Below are 21,076 nucleotides of genomic sequence, written 5' to 3'. Positions count from 1 at the left end.
CTGCCTCTTCTCCAGTATTTGGTACTTTTTGTACTGAAAATATTGATTACCAACTATAGGGAAGTAAGTGAGTAGGAGAAGGGAGACAAATAAATTTGGGTTCCTAAATGAGATTTAAAGATTGGAGTAGCTGTTGGGATGAATAGGTTGTGAGAAATTAAGATGAGAATAATTGGTAATTTGGTACATTAGTTTGATTAGGTATATAGTGATGATGGCTGGATAATTATAATGATTTATCTTAATCAAGGTGGAATTACAAGGGTATTGTCAAAGCCACCTATTACTGTCAATCTCTTTATTTATTTATTTATAGTTTTTTATTTGGTCTTAGTTTTGACTTCATTCTTGTACAGCTAATGAGCTATGACTTTCCAGTATGCAACCGTTTAATAGTCTCTATTTGTGTTGGTCATCATATAGCCTTTTAATTTAACTTATCATTAACAAAATTTCACTCCAAGATTAAGTTTGACCTGAGAACTAATTTTTAGAATTTGAGATAACTGTTGTCTTCTCATGTTGCTCTATGATTTCATATTAATTGCATAATCCTGATAGCAACCATGTAAGACTTTAAACGGTTGTCGATCACTTGAGTTTATCAGAATACTATTACTACCATTGATGAAATTTAAAAAAGAATAAGTTTATATGGAATGGTCTTCAGTAGTGAAAAAAAAGTGAAATTTCCTGTAAGATGCTTTCTGTATCAATTCTAAGTTCTAACACATAAAAGTGATAGATATAGTTCCAAGAATATTATAAACAGTAGTAAGAGGGACTTGTGGAGGATTGAATTCTCATTAGTCCCTCGCACATTCAAAATTTACAGAAACGAAAATAGAAGAAGGTAACCAATCCTCTAACACAACAAAGAATAGGATATGAGCTTAGCGACAGATCATCTCGCGCTAGGGAGGAAAAAAATGAGAGAGAGAGAAGAATAAAAAAAAGTAGGGAGATCTCTCGTGGCAGGGATAGGTTAATAAAATCATGTCAACGTAAATGGTGGGCATACCGAAAGAAATTGGCATAGCCATGGAATTCGATAATTTTACTAGTGTAATAGTCGTAACTTAGAATCAATATGGAAATCAACAAGTTCTTCCATGATTTCTCAAAAAAATAAGGAAAGAGAGAACTTTAAATTCCATATCATCACATACTGTTGTCAATTTTCACTCTAAATCCCTGTCTGATTTCTGTGGGATTTTTACATCTCGTATATATAAATAAAATCATCCTATAATTAAATTATGTACATGATTATAAGAAAAAGAAAAAGAAAGAAAAGAAAAGGATCTAGAAATGAAGCTCTTGGATATTCACACTCACTTCTTTGTAAGTTTCAACAAACAAATGAAAGCAATGAACCTAAAAACAGCACCATAGATGAAAAGCACTGCTATGGAAAGACCCCAGTCATTAATGTTGAATCGACTTTTCAGTAGAACACCACACCGAGTTATCATCCATACACCAGAATACCTGCAGGAAAAAAAAACACAACGCAAAATATGAGCTTGTATTTATCTAAATCTGCATAGAAAATTATGTAGTTTATGCATAATAAAGAAAATAAAAAGTCTCTCACTAAAACAACAAAATAAAGTATGTTATTCAGTATATGTGACCCTGAAATGGGGTTTGCATGCACTTATTTAAAAAGTAAATGTGTTAATCTTGACTGTTGTGCACTGCTGCGAGCGAAGGCTTATAAATGACTAGAAGGCTAAATATAGATAAGGAAATTGTACAAGGTTGTTTCTTTTCCATTTGCCTGCTCAGTGATTTCACTATTTCTGCCGGATGTTTTTGCTTGAATCCAAAATATTTCAAATGATTGTCAATGGGTTAAGAGCAGAGAGCAAAAGAATCTCAAAACTTGCAGATTCTTCTAGTTTGCATATGTTAATGAATAACATGTGAACATTTTGGTAAAATAAAGTATAGTATCCACATAAAAAGCTTTGATAGATATAAAAGCATAATTTTTCAAGTAGAAAGACCAAGTATTAAACCTTTTGGCAGTTATAATAATGAATGCTTCCACTGCCCATTTTGGGTAGCATAAGTTTGTTAGAAATTTGGGACTGCTCTGTTGAGTAGATAGGAGAGTCAGAACAACAGGTAGTAAAGCAGACCACTGCAAGACAACAAAATTGCCTCCATGTCAGAAAGAGAACCATTGCCTGCAAAAAGATGATAATAGGAAAAGGAATTAAGATTCTTATGCTTACCAATTGGGCTGAAGCTGGTTGGAAGCAAATAGCAAAAGTGTAACCAATACCAGTTACACAGTATACGAGTGCAATCAAAACTATATAGTTGTCTGCAAAAGATGATCTTGGACTGTTGAAAAAATAGTACATCGAAAGATAAAATATGGGCTTGACGACTGTGTTGAAATGGTCAATTGTATCTTTTGAGAGAAAATAAGCTAGTGTGCTCATGCCAGATTCTCTTTCTCTCTGATATTCCAACCTGTCAACTGAGAACGATCTCAAAGCTCCAATTTGGCACAGAAGAGCTGCAAATTTGAACTAGTAAGACTTTTGACTGAAATAAGTTGAATTTTGGACTCCTAATCTTTTCAGGCTAGAAGAGTCTGATCAAACCAAAATGACAATTCAAAGGCTATAAACAGGAATGACACAAAGTACATAGAAGAGGCTGATGGAATAGTACAAGGAAATATATAAGTAATTACTTGTTCGTGAAGCAAATCTGAAAACATGCAAAATTCTCGAAGCTGAAAAACATGTTTTACTTGCACAGCAGTCAGTACAGATAAAAGTTTGAGCTAATTATGCAGATCAATAAATAGCACAGATAGAAACTACTAGCAAAACTGTTTTAGTTTTACAAAAGTACTGTATTTTGCAGAGGAAAAGATGATGGCACTCTAAAATATAGCTAGCGGCAGAAACAAGCCAAAACACAGTTCAACAATCCCATGCTCATATTGCTTGAAGTTGGACACTTGGATCTAGATCAGATTGGAAGTAGCCATGATGCTATAACAGACATATATAAATTTCTAACATACTATTAATCTATTATCTAGTGCATGACAAATGAAGAATAAAAGGAAAGGGTTGCAAACTTACAAACAGCAATGACAGTGTATACATAACCAGCTGCTCCAAATGATTCATCACTCACTTTAGCAATTGTTCCTAAACAAATTCCGGCAAGACCTAGTATCAGAAAATCAATTGCTTGTAATCTAGCTTCACGTAGACGCTGCTTAGTTACCCTGCAAGAAAGAAAGAGGTTATCAATACATAAACATGGTCCCAGTTAAACAACCTAAACATTTTTATATGCAACGTGTCTGGTTACTCTGATAGATAGAGAATCAGATAAATGGTAGCAACAAAAGAGACTCAAAAAAAGAATTTACCTTCCCAAGTAGTATCTATATTGCGTCAAAATACTCGGTGTTCTTCTGTTGGTTAAATCATTAGATTTTGACAAACTGGACTGCTCTTGGCCCCCAGTGCAGCTGATATTTCCAAATAATTCACCAGCAACAGATTGCATATTAGATGTAGACCTGGCAGAATTTGGTTCACTATTCCTCATTGATTCATCCATTTCCTTCAAATCATCTTGCATATCTGGAGGTACTTCATATCCATTATGCAGCATCCATTGCAATGGCAGCTGTTTACGAGTAACAGATGTACTTGTGCTTGGCTTTACTATGCCTTCCAAAATGTCAATAAAATAGTCTGGAGGATTCACACGGTCAGGGACATTGATTCCCAGGCCTGCAAAGTATTCTTCGACTTTGTTCACTGAACCATGATATACAATTAGGCCTCCTTTGGCCAGAAGGATCAAATCATCAAATGTCTTGAACAAAGAGTAGCTGAGCAGCAAGTATTTTCACGTCAGATTCACGAATAGTTATACATGGATATGCAGAAAGTTTTAAGAGAAGTCCAAGAAAATTCATATCCGCTAGTTTTAACAATTAAGGATAACCTTAGGATGTATGATTATCAAAAGATATACTTAATGTAATGATTGCTATTACTATACTTCCAGATAGTTACTAGAAACATGGAAGGCTTCAAGTAACTGTTCATAAAGTTATTCAACCTAGTGATTCCATGATATCAGTATCAGGCTTAACTAACTTTGTTAGTACAAGAATATCAATGTTAAGGAACATAGATATTTATAAAGGCTATAAATTAGAGATCTCATTACTATGGATCAGGGAACAACCTGGGTTGGTGAACCACCATGCAAATGTTTACACCTTCAAGTGCCTCACGACGAAGAGCTCTTAACAGAAGCTGTGAAGAAGCACTATCCAAACCCGATGTTGGTTCATCCAGTATCAAAAGAGATGGTTCCATAACCATTTCTAATCCCACATTTACACGCTTCCTCTGTCCTCCAGAAATTCCACGCTTCTCTACTGTCCCAACCAAGGAACTTCTTACTGGTTCCAGGCCTAAGGACTCGATAACTCTTTCCACAACAAGAACTTTGTCAGCTTTTGACATGCCTGCAGACAGTCTAAATTCACAAGGCAGGAAGGATTAGTAGAAGAGAAGAGCTAAAAACATAATAATGGGCAAGAATGAATTATAACATAGAAAAGGAAGAAGAGATTCATAAATTTCATGAAATGAAATCAATAAATGATTGTCTTAAAAACTAAATGAATATTTGGTACTTGAAAATATGTTTATACCTGCACTTGGCACTGAACCAGAGATTCTCCTCCACCGTCAAGTTTCCATGAACTATATCGTCTTGTGGCACAAAACCAATGATTTTTTTATATGAACGAATTGGTTCAACTTTCCCATTTACAAGAACCAGACCAGTCGTTTTGCATCCAGTTGCCTTCCCGGACAGAGCATTAAGAAATGTAGTCTTCCCTGCTCCAGATGGGCCCATAACAGCAGCAATCCTACCAGGCATAAGTTTTCCTGTTATAGACCTTAGAAGCTTTTTTGTTCCCAAAGTTAGAGTTAGGTCCTTGAAAGCAACCTCAAGCATAGGCCTTCTGGCTTTATTTTCTGTAGCCAAGGAAATAACTCCGGAGAAAGTAAAGTTTTTCTTTTCCTGCTGCAGAGCCTTCTCCATTTCAATTTGACCATATGCATACTTGAAGATTTGAGTACGAGTATGCTTGTGTTTACCTTTGGCTACATCTTTTTTCGACTTTTTACCTTTAATTTCCAGATTAAAATCTTCATCACTTTGAGCATCCTCTTCAATTGAATGCATCACCTCATTGGTATAATTCGTTTCAATATTGTTAGAGGTGGATAATTCTGATAAATTCAAAGGATGACCAACATCCTTCAAGAAATCTTGCTGCTTAATGGGCTTCCTTTTAGAAAATGTCCGAGAAAGTTGTGTTTGAACATCATTTACATGCCTCATAGCAATATCCTTTGCTCCTTTCCATCTCTCACGGGCCACTACAGAATCTTTAGCCATCTTGGCACCTGCTTCCCTGGACTTGGATTTCCTTTTCTCACGGTAAGTGAGAAATTGATCGGAGAAATTATATATTACCAGCAGTAACAAGCTGAATGCAACCTAAAGGAAAGAAGCAAATGCACACTCTATAAGTCAAAGGTCATTAAATTACTTAATGACATCTTTATTTCATCTGGTTCCTTGTAAACTAAGAATAAGGAAGTTGCTAACTGGTTTAAATCTAAAGAATATTGAAAATGGACTATTGTATTGATGCTCTATTGTTGACAAATTCAAGTATGAGTATCTTCTATGATTAAGGAAACAGGAAACTTATTAGATAGACCATAAAGAATAAATTACAGGTCCTTCATTGTTTTGTACTAAATTTATGTGTCGCACATAGGGCTTCCCTATTTCAAATGCAGGATCCTAGAGGGAAAAGGTCATGCCATCTTGGCCAGGCCATTGGAAGGTTTTAATGACTTGACAGCGCGTCATCAAAATTTGTGTTCTCCAGACTTACCATCATACTAAGTAATGTTCTCAACTTGATTTATCTTATAATTCTAAGAAGAAAAAATTATGTACTTCGGAATAGTAAAATCAAGAACCGTCCAATGATTTGATGTGGATTCATATGTTTCAAACATTTAATGACACATTGACAGCCTTAAGTAATTTGCATCAGAGATGAGGAAAGCCAGGAAAACTCCATTACTTTCCACCTTGCAGAACAATATGTGGGAACTTCCAGAGGTTCCCCAATTAGGACTAGTATTTAATATCTAAAAAACAATTTCACTAAATGGGGAAAAAATATCAGAAAAAAATCAAGAATACTTACAATCAGTAAAGCACCAACTATGGTAAGATGTTGTTTTGCGGAGTTAGGTTTGCATGAGTCTTTCCTGAAGCATTCTGCAAGTTTGCAAGTTCAATAGGAGCATTATTAAGGCATTTTGGCTTCTGAAAAAAATATTAAACCAAACGGAACCAATTATCAATTACATAACATTCTACCAAGAAAAATGGATGTTCAATTATCTATGATCATTTGCACCAACATACTTAACATCACTTGGAGCATTATTGAGGTATGCTCCAACTCATGAATGGCCATGCCAACCGGCACGGGGCATGCCGGCGGCGTACCAACATGTGACACGAGGGATGCCACACGGCGCCCCTCCTAACAGCTTTACCGCTCGCAGCTCTCGGCAGCTCACTTGCCGTGCTCGTCGCTTGCTCGCGGCCATCGTCTGCCCAACTTAATGCCTCAATGACTATTGCTTATGCGACCGGTTCCCCAAAAATTTAACATCACAAGAAAATCATGAACAAAGGCTTCCCTGCAGGCATGAAGCCATTTGTAATAGTTTTCCTAGACCTTCGTAAAGAACAACCCATGGCACAAAAATATGTCCAAATCTTCTACTAGATTTGAGAAGAGACTTCCTAATAAATCTCCTCCTGTAGCACAAACATGTTCTACTGGTGATTGGAGAATTAGTCTCTGCTTAAAAGATAAAGAATCTATAAGAACCCTTTCTAAGATTTATATAGAGTTGACAAAGACAATGAATAAGAACTGACAAAGATCAGTATTTCCCAGTTCCCACAGATTCTGTATTAGGATCATCATGATACTTAGCATCAACCCTACAGATTTGCATGTAGCACAACAGTGACTTATCGACATCGATGTAAGGGAGCAGAACAATTAATAAATACTTCTTATATTGACGATACGAGATTGTGCTAGTGCGGATGCAACTCAAGCCACTTTAGACACACTAATTAAGTAATAATGCAGCACGATGTGGTGAACTATGTCGGACATGCCACTGTGCACATAGCTTACTGGTAGCTGATCACAAAGTATGAAATGCTCGTCAATTTGAGGTACTACAAATGAAATTGGATTTAAATTAAAGAAAGAAGCATACTATTTTCGTGAGTGGTACCCATCCTGCAATAGTGTCTGCAAGATATAATAGAAGCCTGTTAGAGAAAAAGAGAAAAGAAAAACAGAACAGAAGCATCAATAGATTACTAGATCAGATTCTAAGTCTAATGCATAATGATATGCAGTGCAATTGACATAAATTACTAATCAAAGTATATTACACAGCTAGGATAAAAAATATACCCACTAGTACAATTAATTTTCTGGATTGTGCTTGGGCAGTAGGATCCTGCTGGGCAGAATATTTCAGGAGCACTTCCGACATCAGCCCATTTATCTGCAGTGCCACAAGTATGGTTTGGTTTTCCTGCAGGTAGCTGGTAATTGTATCTGCCAAAAAATTACCAGAACTAATTCATGAAGCATGTCATAATTACCAAGATATCAGATTGAAGCATGAAAAAGATATAGTCATCTTACGGGTCACAAACACCAGTTGTTTCATTTAGTGTTGCGAGAGGGCAATAAGCACCCAGCGGACAAGCTTCATCAATGAGGGGAAAAAAAAAAGAGTATGTCAATGAAGTTTCAAGAGAGTACGAGGCACTAGAACCAATAATCTGACAAATAGAAGAAAAGAAGATACTAGAATGATGAAGCCAGAAAAATAGCAGTCCAAGACGATACTAGAATTGGCGAGAAGTCCTTAGGACTTAAGAACACAAGTATCATGTGCAAGTATCAGCAAAATTTGGATTACTCTACAGGCTAGTTTATCAAACTACATTCAGATTCTAGTATTCTTAACAAACACAATCTCTCTTTTGTACGTAAATTCTTCAAGTAGCATCTTCTACAAGCTCAAGATTCAGAAACTCTACTTCTAATTTCGAGTTGTCATCCCAATTACCAAGAAATTGAACCTTTATTGCCTCTTGTCCAAAGTTATTAGAAACTGCAATATGAGCTTAAATATTGGATCGAACACTCACGAATCATGCATGTAATGCCACTAGGACAAAAGAAACCCTCGCAGCAGGGGCGACAACTGAGAGTTCTCGGCGGCAAATGGTCTGAAATATCCTGGGGATCGACTTGATCTCCGTTAATGCTGCAAGCCCATCCTGGCTCACACCCAGGAACCCAAGACGTCAAGTTACAATTGTTGTTAGGCTTCAAGTGGCTTGTCTTCTTCCCACCCTCACTTCCATACAAGCTACTGAAGTAGAACTTGATCTCAGGTTGCGTGCACAAACGCGCCGTAAAATCCCCTGTCGATCCATTTGCCAACAAAAAAGAAAAAGATTAACATTATAGCATGTGACATTATCAAAGAGGCATTACAACAAACAATTCAAGGACGCAAATATTAATGAAAAATTAACCCCAATTCGAACAGAAACGGGCCGCCTCACGAGGCCGGCCCAATTTAACGCCACTATGTAACAATCCAATTTAAGGCATTACATCCAGTGTTAAAACGCAAAATTCCAAGATCTATCAACAACAACAACAACAAAAAAGTATAACAACTCCTAAAAAAGAATCAAAATTAACATAACATTTTGCAAGATTTACATATATAGCTCATACCATCTGTTTTCATGCAGTTAACCACAAAGCTTGGATCGGACGTAAAATTGAAGGCATCATTCAAGTCCTTCTCCCTGTACACATCCAGCACCATATATATATAGATATAGTTTACGAATGATTAATAATCCAACAAGAATTAAAACATAAAGAGAGATAGAGAGAGAGAGAGAGAGAGCTAAAAGCCATACGGGTCATTGATGCAAAAGTCGTAGTTCTTCGCGAGATTATTCGCGATGCCCCTGGTGAACTTCGCAAGCTCGTCTTCTAGACCCTGCGTCGCAGACTCGACCGGAGGCGGTGGGCCGCCGATCAGCTGGCATTGTCCGACCGGCAGCCGGGCTAACAAGAAGAAGAAGAAGAAGAAGTAGGCAGCCGCGAGGGGAGGTAAATGGGCCCACTTGTCGCGCATTTGAAAAGAGATGATCAAGCAGCAGGTGAATTACGAAGCTCAAAGAGATTGAAAAGCTCTGAAGAGATTCTTTTGAATAGGAATGGAGATTTAAGAAGATAAGAGTCTCTCTCGATAGAGTCTCGGTCTATGGCTTGTGAATTGTGATTTAAAATATAATTTCCGATAGAATAATTTAATGGTTTAATAATTTTAAATTACAGCAATTCTCTTTGCGGAACTGTCATAGAATCCGCAATGTGCATGCATCTGGTCAAAATTATTAGGCGCGAAAATTGCTTGAATAAATCAACCATATAATCTAAGGAGTTGCCTCTTTGCCTCGTCCTTTTCTAATTGTACTTTTTCTTTCTTGGTTTTATTTTCATTAACCTCTTTAACAAGGATTGACTCCTATTTAGTTGACCCCAAAAAATAAATAAATAAATAAAGGACATCTAATTAGATAAATAATACTCTGATGGTTTCTGGGACCGGCTAATATTGTTCTGTTTGAGATTATTCGAGTCGGAATTCTAGCAGCTTAGTTTAATTAGAACACCATTAAATTTATAATTGTCTACATATATATATATTCCAATGCGTACGTATTTGTGAGATTTAATTTCTCATGCTGAGAAATAGTCAAACGTAGACGAAGCAAAATGATTGAGTCTAAAATACGCATTTTTAATTGGTCATCACTAATTTTTATATTATATCAAAGTCAAAAGAAACGTTTTAGTTGAAGAGGTCCTCCAACGTGTCCTTATGTATCTTTTATTTGTTATAATGCTAAAAGTTTGGTTCATGTTGTCCAATTGCAAAGTTGCCATGTGGCGCACTATCCAATAAATACCTCTAGCTGTATTATAATCCAATAATATATATATATATATATACACTTGCATCATGTCGAAATATTTACCTATATGCCACTGCATATATGGTATTTGATTTTATATCTTGAAACCTCTTATATTTTGGCTAGATGTTCTTTTACTATATTTTTTTTTCTTAAGCTAAGAAAAATTAAATGAACAACTAAATAAGTGTTTAGGAGATTTTTTATAAATCTAATGGGCCATTACAGCCCAAGAAGCCCAAACTAAAAGGGCTTGACTCGGTTCACAATATAGCCTCGGTTTGAATTAGAATTGGGCCTGAAAAGTTCTTATTGGGCCTTAGGCCTTATATCTGTTAATGGACTTCTGGGCCATACATTTCTTGTTGGGCTGGGATCATCTCTAATGGAAAGCTCAATATTTGAGCCCAGAAACTGTAAATATGGAGGGCTATATTATTTATTACTTATTATTATAGTATAATATTAAAATACAATTTTAAAATAATTTAATATTATAATTCATTTTGAAGGTCTAAACAAGACTTTTGTAACAGTAATATCTTATTTTAAATTAATTAGCAAAACTGAACAGAAAAAATATATATATATAGATTAAATTTAATTTAAAAGTATAACATTGATACTCTAAAAATTCCTCCCAGACTCCAATTTGAAGCTACGAGCTCCAGATTTAGAGATTTGAAGCCTAGTTCGAGATATTCTAATGTGTTTGATCAGAAGTAAAATTTTCTAGAGTGTATATAAGTATCGACGTTAAGAATATATAAAGAAATAAAAAATATTAGAGGGGTATACATATAAAAAAACCAAAATATAATATTATAGAGCATGCATGTCATCACCGACTTCTTACACCTAATTGGCTAGATTACCAAATTATTTACTAAAGTTGCTTACCCACACATATCTACTGCGATTCCAAGTCTACGTATGGAATCATCAAAGCTATTTTTATAATACTACTACTTGGACATCATTTTAGATATATTAATATCCAAATAGATTCATGAATCTAACATTTGCCTCATAGTTTCTACAAACGTGTAGCCAAGTTTAATCTATGGATATAACGAAAAATATACGTATAGCTTCTTGCAGATTGGATGTTTGCTTGGTCGTGAGAGGAAGTCATGCATTAGGAGTTATTTTTTTTTTTAGCATTTTCTCTTCTTTGACATAATGGAGAGATGAGAAGTTAAAATAACACTATAATCTTATTACTAAAATTTAGGGGATATAGAAAAGAAAGGAATGGAAGCGTAAGTGTCATTTGATATGCATTAATATATTGATCGTGCGCATTCTATGGTCTTAATGATATCTGCTCTAATTCGATAACCTTTCTTTTTGCTGTTGATGTGCTTGTGCTAGTTTTTAGGTCATTGAACTAGCATGCCATAAGTTAAAGTCTCGTAATGGGTGGTGCTGGTAGGAGAGAAGCGAATGGAACAATATCAAATATCTATGCTTGTAACTATCGTAGTGAGAATTCTCTTAATAGCCTCAGGTTTCATATCGAGGTGATGCACTACCATTGGCGGATCCAAACTTGTCATCTCTTTGTAGTTCCAGACAAATGTGTCCTGATTATATTTAACCCTTGCTATGCACTGTTTTCTCTCATTCTCTTTTCGTTGTTGTCACGATGAAATATTGACCTAGGGTCTTGTTGCTTATGATCGATACGTCTGCGGACATCTAATTAAAGGATGCACTGATAAGTTGAAACGATAATTTCTACTTGCTTCTCTTGCTATTTCTTCTCATTTCTTTTATACATAAATATAATCATCGAAAAGATTCTTTATGTTTTTTTTTCTCTCCCTCTAAAATATATCCAAATTGAAGAAAAATATTTTCTTCTTTACTTTCCCTTTTCTCTTAATAATTCCAAATTAAATAAGATATTAAAAAGTAGTGAGAGAAAGATATAAGAAAGAAAAGGTTATTGTTTTAGTTATTTAGCAATATTATTTTAAAAACTCAAAAATATGTACATCTTATCTAACAAATACGTGGATAATATTTTAATTATTTTAAAATCATTAAATTAAATTTAATAAAAAAATTAACAATCTTATTTTAAAATTACTTTTATATTGAAGCTAAAAAATAAGGGATGCTAAAACCTCAACGGTGCGTCCACATCTTATATAGTAATATTAGATATTAGAGAGACCAAGAGGAGTTCGTGCATAATAAATAATCATATCAGTAGAATTGAAACTCAAAATTTACAAATAACACCTTTTACTTTGCGTTTACTATCATTTTCACCCTTCGTTTTTTAACTTAAAAATCCAACCAACACTAAAACACAATAGGGTGTAATTTATAAATTTCGTTAAATTTTCCTATAATTTTCTCCTTCAAGTCGCTCTCTCACCCTACCCCCCCATCTCTCGCATAAAAGATTTGCTCCGTGAAGAGAGAGAGAGAGAGGTGAGGGGTCTCGTGGGTGGGTGAGCTGAAGCCCAGATGTTGGTCTTGACTTACCACCAACCAATTCTATAGCTTTTGGAAGAACTGTGCGAGAATCCCGAGTGGAAGAAAGACCCGTGGGCTCTTTTTTCACAGTGGGGGAGACAGAGAGAGAGAGGTAAGTTTGAATTCGAGAAAGATACTTTTGAGAGCACCGATGCAGTGTTTCATGGTTTTCCTTTAATGGGTTTGTTCAACTAGATAAGAAACTTTGGATTTTGATGAGAAAAATGAAAAATGTTTCTCGGGTTGTTTTAGGCTCTAGTTCTTGGCAGTATTCGTCGGTTGAGGATTTGTGGATTTTAACGCGCTATATATTATTATGTTGCTTTCAAGATCGTGGTAATCCTGAAGATATTCTTTTTTTCTTCGCTAAACGTGGTTTCTTTTGTGCTTCAATATGGAAAGGATAAACAGTTATTCTGCTACGATTTGGTGAGCAAAGGATACATAGTTTGCCGGCCCACTTGGTTTCTTTCTCGAGAAAGTGTCTTTTAGTTCTTTGTGATGATCGACAGAGGACAAAAGTTTCTGCTTTTTTATTGGTATTCAAACTCTTTGATCTGAAACTTTCAGGTGGGTCGACGTTTGTACTGTAATAGTTAGTAAGATGTAGAGATGTTGTATGCAAAGTTGGTACCTTTTTGTTTCTGAAGAATCGGGTTGGAGTTATATTTCAGTATGTTGGACCTGAATTAGAGGGAAATTGGGTTTTAGAGGTCGGTTGTTTCTAATCCTTATCTGTGTATGTGATCATTTCTTACATATCTTGGAAATTTTGGTTTTCTACATCTTGCAGATACTCCTCAGCAGAATAGAAATTTGTGGGTTGTCGAGCAGGGCTATGCAGTGCTTCCGTTTCTCGGGTAGGGACAAGGAAGATCCCCGAGTCAGGCACTCTCCATCTGCTAGGTCAAGCAGCACCACCTCAAGGAGATCAGGGTCAGAATGGTCAGTAAACATCTCGGACATGAGCACTGATTCTTTTGGGAGGCTCCCGTACACTAGTTTCTTGCACAGGGTGAACAATCTCAGGATATTCACCTTTCAAGAACTGAGGAATGCTACGCGAAATTTTAGCCGCGCACTGATGCTTGGAGAAGGTGGATTCGGTTGCGTCTATAGGGGATCAATCAAGTGCTTTGGGGAGCCAAAGAGAAGAATTGATGTTGCCGTAAAACAACTTGGACGTAAAGGGTTGCAGGCAAGTCATTTACATGATCACATCCTATAATCTTTTCATGTCCTTTGCAATTAGCAGTTTGCTGTCTATAGAAAATTAGACGATTTGCTGTTGCAGAATTACTTGTATGATATTGTAGCATACTTATGCTTGATTGGCAATAGAGTAATGCTTAACGTACTTTTGTAGTGTAATTTATGGGCTTTTTTATGCTCTTATTCGTTATTCAGGGACACAAAGAATGGTTGACTGAAGTTAATGTTCTTGGGATGGTTGAGCATCCAAATCTTGTCAAACTAATTGGCTACTGTGCCGAGGATGATGAAAGAGGAACGCAGCTTCTGCTTGTATATGAATTTATGGCTAATGGAAGTGTGGATGACCATTTATCAGTTAGATCTACTACACCACTTTCTTGGTTCATGAGATTAAGAATAGCACTTGATGCTGCTTGCGGTTTGAAATACCTACACGAAGACTCAGACTGTCAGGTTTTTCCCTTTCCTTTTCCTTTATAAATGTCTCAATCACTGCATGCAACCCTCTGCGGACTATATATAAATGCAAATACAATCACCCGAAGTGAAAATTTTAAGTCCCATGGATATTGTGATCCATACAACTTCATAATTTAATTCTCTATCAAAATTTAATTACCTCTGTGAATGACTTTCTGTACTAAAATGGATAATGTAATTACAGATAATATTTCGTGATTTAAAGACTTCCAACATTCTTTTGGATGAGCACTGGAATGCAAAACTATCTGACTTTGGCTTGGCTAGGCAAGGACCGGCAGAAGGATCAAACCATGTTTCGACAGTGGTATGTACCATCCAACTAATCTAACAAGTTCTAAAAGGGTGCATGTGTGAAGAGTGAATAGTCTTGCCCACGTCTTTTTACCTTAGACTGTTTCACAGTTTAACTGCAAGATGGAAGATAAATGACCTATTGGAGGGTAATTGTCTATTGCTCTTTTAGTTGGATACTGATAAAATTGCAGCTTTTGTTGGTACAAATGCTATTAGATATACAAGGGAGTCTTTATGTCTATCCAATGCAGTTTTCTTTTAAATTGACATACTTAAAATCTTGCACTACATGATCAACGATACATATGGACCTTCAATTTGGATTGCATGATGATTTTATATCTGCAAAATTATGCTTCCATAAAGTAGTCTTGGAATAATGAGTATTATTGTGACATGTGGTGATTCTTAGTTTTACGCTTTGAAAAGGAGGAAGAAATCATAGAAAGAGAGACAATTGTAAATCATCAGTATCAGATAAATGCACTTCCATTTAGATGATAGTTCTTGCTGCTTATGTACAATAAAGGGAAAATAGAACTTTAAAAAATATCAATGGGGTTGTGTTCTTAAGGAATATTGACTAAGAATTGAACCTACAGATAGTTGGAACTGCTGGATATGCGGCTCCTGAGTACATCCAAACTGGACGACTCACTACCAAGAGTGACATATGGAGCTACGGTGTCGTACTCTATGAGCTCATCACCGGCCGTCGGCCAATGGATCGGAACCGACCTAAAGGCGAGCAGAACCTCTTGGAGTGGGCAAAGCCATATATGTCTGGCATCAGAAAAGTTCACCTGATTATTGATCCGAGGATTGAAGGCAACTGCTCCTTAAGATCAGTAGCCAAACTTGCTGCAGTGGCAAACAAGTGTTTGGTTCGCCATCCCAGATCTAGGCCCAAGATGAGTGAGGTTGTAGAGATGGTACAAAAGATCCTAGAGAACACAGAGACCGGAACACCGGAGCACCCTCTGTTTTGTCCTTCGGAGGAGGTAGCTCCAGAAGAAAGGAAAAGGAATGGACTGGACTTAAAAAGAAGAATCACAGAAATTAGGGGAGAAGGAAAGTGGCTTGTGTGGCCAGGATGGACGTCGAAGCTCGTCAGAACACACTGACAGGAACACCCAACAACATTAACAAGAACATCTTTAGCATTCTCATATTGTTGTAGCAATCAGCAATGAGGAGCATGATTTGTCTGGAAACCTTTGTTTTGATACCATTGGCCAATGCAATACAATTCTAAGAAGCAGTTGCATGCTGCTATAATCTGCTGTATATAAAACATGAGTAGATTCACATCTTGCTGGATGTGGACGACAGGTGCTTATTGTGTAATTATCACTTGTACCCTCTATTGCAACAATAGAGTTAATTATCACTTTTCTTTCTTTTATAGGACAAAAGTTTAAGTGCAGCAAAGGCAGTAGGTGCTCCCAAAATTCTACCTCCTTTTGCTTAGCTTCTCTCTCTGAGTAGACAAGGCAAACAAAAAGCTTGCCTTCTTGTTGTTCATCATATATAGTCCTAGTCCTGTGATATGCTGTAATATATATAGAATAAAATTTGGTTTTGTAACTGAATAGATGATCTTATAACTCTTTCATACGTTTATTGTAACTTTTTTTCCCCAAATTCTTAAGATTGTGATTTGTTTCTTTTCTCTTTGCCTTATATTTTGCCCAGGAGGAAAATAACTCAGGAGCTTGTCAAACTCTACATGAAGAATTGGTTGGAAATATTATAGAAGAATCCCACTTCCTGTGATGATTTAAGGCTTCATCTTTACAGTTCAATCACATATAATAAACGATTCATTCAAATCCGTAACGGGAAAACCTTTGACATGACACTAATTAGAGAATTACCAAAGTTATACAAATAAATAATTAATTTTACATGACACTAATTATAAATTACCCACTGCAGTTATGTCTAAAATTAAAACACAGCTACTACTTTTATTTGCATTACTTTAACTTTTGCAGTTTTAACTAATATAAAACTATTAATTTTTACATCCAAATTAACAGAAACCAAATTATTAATTACCCAGAATTTTAAGATTATTAATTATGACAATTAGATACTAATTAAGATTTGATATCTGTAATCTTAGATTAAATAAGATAAAAGATGTTAAAAATCTAATTTATTTTAAATATGGAGAATAAGATATGATGAGTAAATTTAATGGTCGGAGGCAGGTAATTTTGATATTTTAATATTTATTACAGTGGAAAAATGCTATGTAATAAAATTTTGATTTAAATTCAAATAAATATTTGGAGCGTTTAAACTTTAAATACGTATTCCTGAGATTCCATGGTGGTTGAAACTTGGATCGATCTCACACTCTCACCCCCATTTGGGCTTAGATTAAAGGCATAGTATCCAAATTGGTGCATGCAAGCTTGGATTGAATCCGCCGGAAAGAAAACATGGAATCTTCTAGAACTCCTCTCCTCACACTCTTCTGACCTCCCCCAAAACCCCCCCGACCCTCTCTGTAGTCCCACTCGTCGGCTTCACCTTATCCTCAGCCGTGTTTCTCTTTCTCTCTCTCTACACAGAGAAGCTGTCGGTTTGCCCAGGTAAATGGCGGCAGCCAATGCGATCTCCACCGCCTTCACTATCCGTTCCTCTCCTCGCCAGGTCTCGTCTCTTCTTCTTGACTCTCTTAATCTCCTGTTTTTGGATTTGTTGTTTGATTCGTTTCGTAGCTGTTGAGGCTTGTGCTCTAAAGTGGTCATTTTTGGGCGGTGAAATAGGAAACTCTTGGGAGGAGGGCGGCGCCCAAGCAGGGAGGCAGCGGCCGACGGCAGCTAGTGGTGCGTGCCGCGGCCAAGGATATTGCTTTCGACCAGAGATCGAGGACTGCCTTGCAAACCGGCGTTGAGAAGCTCGCCAATGCCGTGGGAGTTACCCTAGGCCCAAGAGGTGATTTTGGGGTTCTTCTGTTTAGTATTGGATGTAATTCTCCTTTTAATATTGGATGGAGCAATAAAGTTCGAATATTTCCAGTGTTATATTTTGTAGTCTTGTGTTTTTTATTACTTCGTGCCTCCAGTTTCTTTGCTGATTTCGTAAACTGTTCAACTTGTGTGATTGTTTATGTACCAAAGGGAGGAATGTTGTGCTGGATGAGTTTGGGAACCCCAAGGTGGTGAATGATGGTGTCACAATTGCTCGGGCTATCGAGCTTGCGGATCCAATGGAGAATGCTGGTGCCGCTTTGATTCGTGAGGTGGTTTCTCTGTTCTAATAGCATCTTGATGGCGTCCATGTGTTTTTTAAAATATTGACATAAATCTATGTTTTTTTTCCTTTCATTTTGGTCTTAAAGTTGCGAACAATGTGTTAAGAATGTCAAGATTGCTGAATGTTTATTATAGGTCGCTAGTAAGACCAATGATACAGCTGGTGATGGGACCACGACTGCATCAGTTCTTGCTCGGGAAATCATCAAGTTGGGTCTCTTGAGTGTTACTTCTGGTGCAAACCCTGTTTCCATTAAGAAGGGAATTGATAAGACTGTACAGGGTCTCATTGAAGAGCTTGAGAAGAAGGCTCGTCCTGTCAAGGGGAGTGGCGATATCAAAGGTATTTGTAACAAATGAACTTATGCTTTGTTGTTTCTGATGCAAGGCCAATCAACTCCTTAGTTGAGTTTTTTTTTTTTTTTTTTTTTGAGAGCTGCTCTTAATAGCTGGATAGGGGATTAAAGCTGTGTTAGATGAAATAAGTCAATAGCTACACTTCATAAAATGTCTATGTTGTAATACTATCTATTTGCTGTTGCAGCTATTGCCTCTATCTCTGCTGGTAATGATGAATTTATTGGAACCATGATTGCTGATGCTATTGATAAAGTTGGTACTGATGGTGTTCTCTCGATTGAGTCTTCATCCTCATTTGAGACTACAGTTGATGTTGAAGAAGGAATGGAGGTCTGATGCACTTTCTGATTGTTGTCTTCATCCGGTTGAAGTTGGTTTGATTTGTTCTGTATCTTCTCGTCTCATCTTGATTGGTAAGTGTTCTTCACCTATGTGTGCAGATTGATCGAGGTTATATCTCACCACAGTTTGTGACAAACCCTGAGAAGCTACTTGTCGAGTTTGAGAATGCCAAAGTTCTTGTGACTGATCAGAAGATCTCAACCATAAAGGAAATAATTCCTTTATTGGAAAAGACCACACAGTTGAGAGCTCCGCTGCTCATTATTGCTGAGGATGTAACTGGTGAGGCTTTGGCAACTCTTGTTGTCAATAAACTCCGGGGTATTCTTAATGTTGCTGCAATCAAAGCTCCTGGTTTTGGTGAAAGGCGGAAGGCCCTTCTTCAAGATATTGCCATTGTGACAGGTAGTGTTGGTCAAGCTACTTCTGTTGCTCCCAAATACCATGATATCTCTATTTCCTGAATATGCTTGGTTAATGTACTAGACAGGTAGACATATGCTCTTTTTGTACATTTATAAGTACTTTAGATGATGTTCTTGTTGAGTCAATTTGTTAGTTGCATCTTTACATTGATCTTGATGTCTTTGTACGGCATGTACTCCTTACTAATATGACATCATCGGCATTGGCATATCTAATATGATTTCCTCTATGCAATGAATTATTCATCTGGGATTATTTAGTATGCTGTAGCAGTTTGTTTTGTTTTCATCCTTGTGATTATCTGTAGTAGGTTGCACTCCCCCCCCCCCCCTCTCATCCTTGTGATTATCTGTTTTGTTTTCATCCTTGTGATTATCTGTAGCAGTTTGTTTTGTTTTCATCCTTGTGATTATCTGTAGTAGCAGTTTGTTTTGTTTGCATTATCTTTTTTGTTCTTTGGTAATAGGTAGCACCATAGCAGGCTGTCCTCCCTTCTCTTGTGATCTGTCCTCCTGGACGTCTAGGCAAAGGTAGAACGGAAAGAGAAACTGAATTGTTTTGCATCTCCCGTTTTCTGAAATAGATCCAGTTCTGGGGCTTAAACTTGTTTGTGCTTGTGAACTTTCTGATAGTTATTTAGTTCTGCTTATCCGATGCTCATTTAACTTTTCAGTGTTCTGACATACATATTATTTGTGTTCCCATTTTCAGGAGCTGAATTCCAAGCTAAAGATCTTGGCTTGTTGATTGAGAATGCTTCAGTTGAGCAGCTTGGCACAGCACGGAAAATTACAATCTCACAGGGTTCCACGACGATCATTGCAGATGCGGCAACTAAAGATGAGATTCAGGCCCGGATTGCCCAGATAAAGAAGGAGCTAGCTGAGACAGACTCAGTCTATGATTCTGAGAAGTTAGCTGAGAGAGTTGCAAAACTTTCTGGTGGTGTGGCTGTGATAAAGGTTGGAGCTGCAACAGAAACGGAACTTGAAGACCGCAAGCTCCGGATTGAGGACGCTAAGAATGCCACCTTTGCTGCTATAGAAGAAGGAATTGTACCTGGAGGTGGCGCAGCCTATGTTCACCTCTCAACCTGTGTTCCTGCCATCAAGGACAAAATTGAAGATGCTGATGAGCGCCTAGGTGCTGATATTATACAGAAGGTAATTTCTAATGTATCATATGTCGATGTCAGCTTAAATCAATAGATTGCTCTTAAAGATGAAACTATAAAACTCGAAGAGAGAGTAAATTTAACTTTATCAAACAGACTTTAGTTGTTTTCCATGTATAATTGATCTTTCCATGCTCACTGCTATACAATTGTATAGGCACTGGTGGCGCCTGCGGCGTTGATAGCACACAATGCTGGAGTCGAGGGAGAAGTTGTGGTGGAGAAAATAAAGGACAGGGAGTGGGAAATCGGTTATAATGCGATGACCGATAAGTATGAGAATTTGGTGGAATCTGGCGTTATTGACCCAGCTAAGGTCACCAGATGTGCACTCCAGAATGCTGCATCGGTGGCCGGTATGGTACTAACAACACAAGCGATTGTCGTAGAGAAGCCGAAACCAAAGGCTCCTGTAGCTGCATCACCTGAGGGTTCGCTTGCCATTTGAGTACTCTGCACAATTTGACTTACTGAGATAGGATAAGATGATTCAGAGCAGTAGACAGAGTAGAGTCTGCCATTTTGACATTTACTTAAGCATCACATTCATAATGATCACTGATGCGTTTTCGTGAATGCCATATTGCAGTTTTATGAATTGTTGTTGCAATTTGTTGCAAATATATCCAAATAAAGAGCAAGTGATTTGATTCGTAAATTTGATATAAAAAAGAAGAAGAAGAATGGTGACGTTTTTGCAAAAAGATTAAAATGTTATGGAGGTGATTGTTATATTTGGAGCCTATTTAGGTTGCAAAAATCGTCTCTTGGGATCAACCCCTTTAACGCCATAATTTGCAAAAACCAC

General features: G+C 36.9%; 3 protein-coding genes across 6 annotated transcripts; 2 read left to right on the top strand and 1 right to left on the bottom strand.

Moving 5' to 3' along the window:
• Window positions 1–1,130: 1,130 nt before the first annotated feature.
• LOC140761606 (ABC transporter G family member 28-like) lies at window positions 1,131–9,475 on the bottom strand. Its single transcript, XM_073099013.1, has 14 exons — window positions 9,151–9,475; window positions 8,960–9,033; window positions 8,359–8,637; window positions 7,847–7,910; window positions 7,610–7,756; window positions 7,407–7,441; window positions 6,305–6,378; window positions 4,718–5,577; window positions 4,243–4,539; window positions 3,410–3,880; window positions 3,114–3,262; window positions 2,244–2,533; window positions 2,025–2,149; window positions 1,131–1,491 (listed from the first exon to the last, which is right to left on the bottom strand). The coding sequence occupies exons 1-14, from the start codon at window positions 9,369–9,371 to the stop codon at window positions 1,335–1,337; spliced, it is 3,243 nt and encodes a 1,080-aa protein (XP_072955114.1). The 5' UTR covers window positions 9,372–9,475; the 3' UTR covers window positions 1,131–1,334.
• A 3,145-nt stretch (window positions 9,476–12,620) lies between these two features.
• LOC140761478 (serine/threonine-protein kinase PCRK1-like) lies at window positions 12,621–16,335 on the top strand. Of its 4 annotated transcripts, XR_012104575.1 has the most exons (6): window positions 12,621–12,817; window positions 13,499–13,903; window positions 14,113–14,373; window positions 14,585–14,707; window positions 15,300–16,029; window positions 16,106–16,335. XR_012104575.1 is itself a non-coding variant. In XM_073098823.1 (5 exons), exons 2-5 carry the CDS (start codon window positions 13,544–13,546, stop codon window positions 15,819–15,821), a joined length of 1,266 nt encoding a protein of 421 aa, XP_072954924.1. In that variant the 5' UTR covers window positions 12,621–12,817; window positions 13,499–13,543; the 3' UTR covers window positions 15,822–16,097. The 4 variants fall into 4 exon arrangements, 3 of the variants coding, with proteins under 3 accessions (XP_072954924.1, XP_072954926.1, XP_072954925.1); XM_073098823.1 differs by lacking the exon at window positions 16,106–16,335 and having other exon boundaries at window positions 15,300–16,097; XM_073098825.1 differs by lacking the exons at window positions 12,621–12,817; window positions 16,106–16,335 and adding an exon at window positions 12,833–13,275 and having other exon boundaries at window positions 15,300–16,097.
• Window positions 16,336–17,202: 867 nt separating this feature from the next.
• Window positions 17,203–20,866, top strand: LOC140760769 (ruBisCO large subunit-binding protein subunit alpha-like). Its single transcript, XM_073097772.1, has 8 exons — window positions 17,203–17,361; window positions 17,478–17,646; window positions 17,832–17,953; window positions 18,102–18,309; window positions 18,511–18,656; window positions 18,767–19,073; window positions 19,806–20,257; window positions 20,426–20,866. Exons 1-8 carry the CDS (start codon window positions 17,305–17,307, stop codon window positions 20,714–20,716), a joined length of 1,752 nt encoding a protein of 583 aa, XP_072953873.1. The 5' UTR covers window positions 17,203–17,304; the 3' UTR covers window positions 20,717–20,866.
• Window positions 20,867–21,076: the final 210 nt, after the last annotated feature.

Source organism: Typha angustifolia, chromosome 6, assembly GCF_048772165.1.
Source record: "Typha angustifolia cultivar Huaian chromosome 6, ASM4877216v1, whole genome shotgun sequence".
NCBI lineage: Eukaryota > Viridiplantae > Streptophyta > Magnoliopsida > Poales > Typhaceae > Typha > Typha angustifolia.
This window is presented reverse-complemented; position numbering and strand designations above follow the sequence as displayed.

What these genes read in the sequence shown, in the direction of transcription:
- LOC140761606 (XM_073099013.1), bottom strand. Translation starts at nt 9,371, where the DNA reads ATGCGCGACAAGTGGGCCCATTTACCTCCCCTCGCGGCTGCCTACTTC. An exon ending in TAGTTGGTGCTTTACTGATT is followed by an intron (nt 5,578 to 6,304) that starts GTAAGTATTCTT and finishes TCTTTCCTTTAG; the next exon opens with GTTGCATTCAGCTTGTTACT. An exon ending in ATACACTGTCATTGCTGTTT is followed by an intron (nt 2,534 to 3,113) that starts GTAAGTTTGCAA and finishes TCAAATTTGCAG; the next exon opens with CTCTTCTGTGCCAAATTGGA.
- LOC140761478 (XM_073098823.1), top strand. Translation starts at nt 13,544, where the DNA reads ATGCAGTGCTTCCGTTTCTCGGGTAGGGACAAGGAAGATCCCCGAGTC. An exon ending in TTGGACGTAAAGGGTTGCAG is followed by an intron (nt 13,904 to 14,112) that starts GCAAGTCATTTA and finishes TTCGTTATTCAG; the next exon opens with GGACACAAAGAATGGTTGAC. An exon ending in ACGAAGACTCAGACTGTCAG is followed by an intron (nt 14,374 to 14,584) that starts GTTTTTCCCTTT and finishes ATGTAATTACAG; the next exon opens with ATAATATTTCGTGATTTAAA.
- LOC140760769 (XM_073097772.1), top strand. Translation starts at nt 17,305, where the DNA reads ATGGCGGCAGCCAATGCGATCTCCACCGCCTTCACTATCCGTTCCTCT. An exon ending in AGTTACCCTAGGCCCAAGAG is followed by an intron (nt 17,647 to 17,831) that starts GTGATTTTGGGG and finishes TATGTACCAAAG; the next exon opens with GGAGGAATGTTGTGCTGGAT. An exon ending in GGGGAGTGGCGATATCAAAG is followed by an intron (nt 18,310 to 18,510) that starts GTATTTGTAACA and finishes TTGCTGTTGCAG; the next exon opens with CTATTGCCTCTATCTCTGCT.